The sequence below is a fragment of the Gavialis gangeticus genome, unplaced genomic scaffold, assembly GCF_001723915.1.
Source record: "Gavialis gangeticus isolate Ggan-Ray unplaced genomic scaffold, GavGan_comp1, whole genome shotgun sequence".
Lineage (NCBI taxonomy): Eukaryota > Metazoa > Chordata > Crocodylia > Gavialidae > Gavialis > Gavialis gangeticus.
In genome coordinates this window covers 39,398,270-39,400,180 of record NW_017728993.1, presented here as the reverse complement: position 1 = coordinate 39,400,180, position 1,911 = coordinate 39,398,270, and the positions used below count along the sequence as shown (strand labels likewise).

The following is a 1,911-nucleotide window of genomic DNA, read 5'->3' as shown; positions in this document are numbered from 1 at the left end:
TGGTCCCAGAGAGCATCCCGCAGCATCACCACCTCCACCACGGCCAGCCGCCGCCGCCGCCAAGTTTGCAGGGCTCGCCCCAGCCGCCGCCGCCGCCGCCGCCGCAGCTGGGCTCGGCCGGCTCTGCCCCCCGGACTTCCACCTCTTCCTTCTTAATTAAAGACATTTTGGGCGACAGCAAACCGCTGGCAGCGTGTGCGCCCTACAGCACCAGCGTCTCCTCTCCCCACCACACCCCGAAGCAAGAAGGCAACGCCGCCAGCGAGAGCTTCAGGCCAAAGCTAGAGCAGGAGGACAGCAAAGCCAAACTCGACAAGCGCGACGACCCGCAGAGCGAGCTCAAATGCCACGGTGAGTAGCCCGCTGCTCTGCCCTGCTCGGCGCGGGGCACCTGCGGCGCCAAGACCCGCGGCCGCGGCCCAGCTCCGGCCTGCTCGCGTGCGGAGGGGACCGGGAGCTCTGCCGCGCTCCTGTCCCCGCCTTTTCTTTCCACCGAATAAGCCCCCGAGCTCTGCCCTTCTCCCTCTCGGGCTCATTATTTTTGAGGAGGAAAAAAATAACCCGAAATAACCGCGTGTTGGGGCTTTTTTTTGTAACGAATTTGTTTATGTTCAAATGCAAATGCGATGAAATGACTCCCGTGTTGTGCAAACACCACGCGCCGGGCTTTAGGGGTGCGTAATTAAGGCCGCGGTTCCCGAGCCGGGCTACTGGAAGGCGAAAACTTCCTATTTGTGCCCGAGCGCCTTCAGAAAGACTCGCGCTTTCTTCCTCCCTCCTCTCCTAAAATCTCAGGCCCGTGGCCCGGCTGGGCGGCGAGGGCACCTCAGACCTGCGGGCGAGCGGCGGGGGAGCCACGTCTCTGTCGTGTGGCCCCTCGGCTGCTGGGCGAGGCGAGAGCGGGAGCCGCTCCCGGGCGCCGCGGCAAGCTGCTGCGTCGCCTCGCCTCTGCAGGCGGGGCCCGAGCCAGATGGAGCAGCCTGGGCTGGCGATTTTTGTGTGTGCGTGTGTGCACCACCCTCCCCAGTGGGTCAATTAGGGAGATTATTGTTCTTCCTGCAGGGAAGATCAGGAGCGTTGCAAAAACTGGTACAAACAGAGCTGGATTGACGTATCGATCTCCCGGCGGCGCGGCGAGAAGCCCGAGCTGACAAATAGACTCCGCAAGGCTCGGCGCGGTCACCGGGACCTTGTCCCAGCGCGGCCCGGGTGTCCCGGGGCGGGGCAGGGCGCTGGCCGCGGGAATTGCCCTTGATGGGGGCAGCCCCCGGGGCTGGGGGAAGGGGGTCGCGGGCGCCCCGGCCCGGCCCGCGAGCACTGAGCCGTGCGTGTGAATTGTTCGCAGGGACAAAGGAGGAAGGCGACCGCGAGATCACGAGCAGCCGGGACAGCCCCCCGGTGCGAGCCAAGAAGCCTCGCAAGGCGCGGACGGCCTTTTCGGACCACCAGCTCAACCAGCTGGAGCGCAGCTTCGAGCGGCAGAAGTACCTGAGCGTGCAGGACCGCATGGACCTGGCGGCCGCGCTCAACCTCACCGACACGCAGGTCAAGACCTGGTACCAGAACCGCAGGTAAGGGCGGCCCGGCCCGGCTGCTGCGGCTCTCCGGGGGCTCAAGGCGGCGGGGAAAAATAACCCCCAGTGGCGCCTCCGCTAGGGCCGGGGGCAGGCTTTGCCGAGGAGCGCGGGCCCTGGGACGCACAGGCCGGGCCTCGCCGCGCCGAGAGCCCGGCTCCGCCGAGATTCAGGTGCCGCCGCGGTGCCTCCGGTTCACCGCCAACACGGTCTCAGGGCAGACGCTCAGGGCGGCCTGATGCGGACACGAGCACCCCGTGGGCCGCGCCGGCCTCGCTTCCCGAGCGGGCGCGGATCCCTGGTCCCGCGGCAGGCGCGCTATGCGGAGTCGCTCCCC

At 67.3% G+C, this 1,911-nt stretch overlaps 1 protein-coding gene across 1 annotated transcript in view; it reads left to right on the top strand.

Annotated features, from left to right (window-relative positions):
- BARHL2 (BarH like homeobox 2) overlaps positions 1-1,911 on the top strand; it is an 8,840-nt gene that overhangs the window by 5,392 nt on the left and 1,537 nt on the right. The window contains exons 2-3 of the mRNA XM_019528375.1: positions 24-351; positions 1,346-1,571. Of these exons, the coding sequence (XP_019383920.1) occupies positions 24-351; positions 1,346-1,571 (554 nt within the window). The remainder of the gene's footprint in view (positions 1-23; positions 352-1,345; positions 1,572-1,911) is intronic.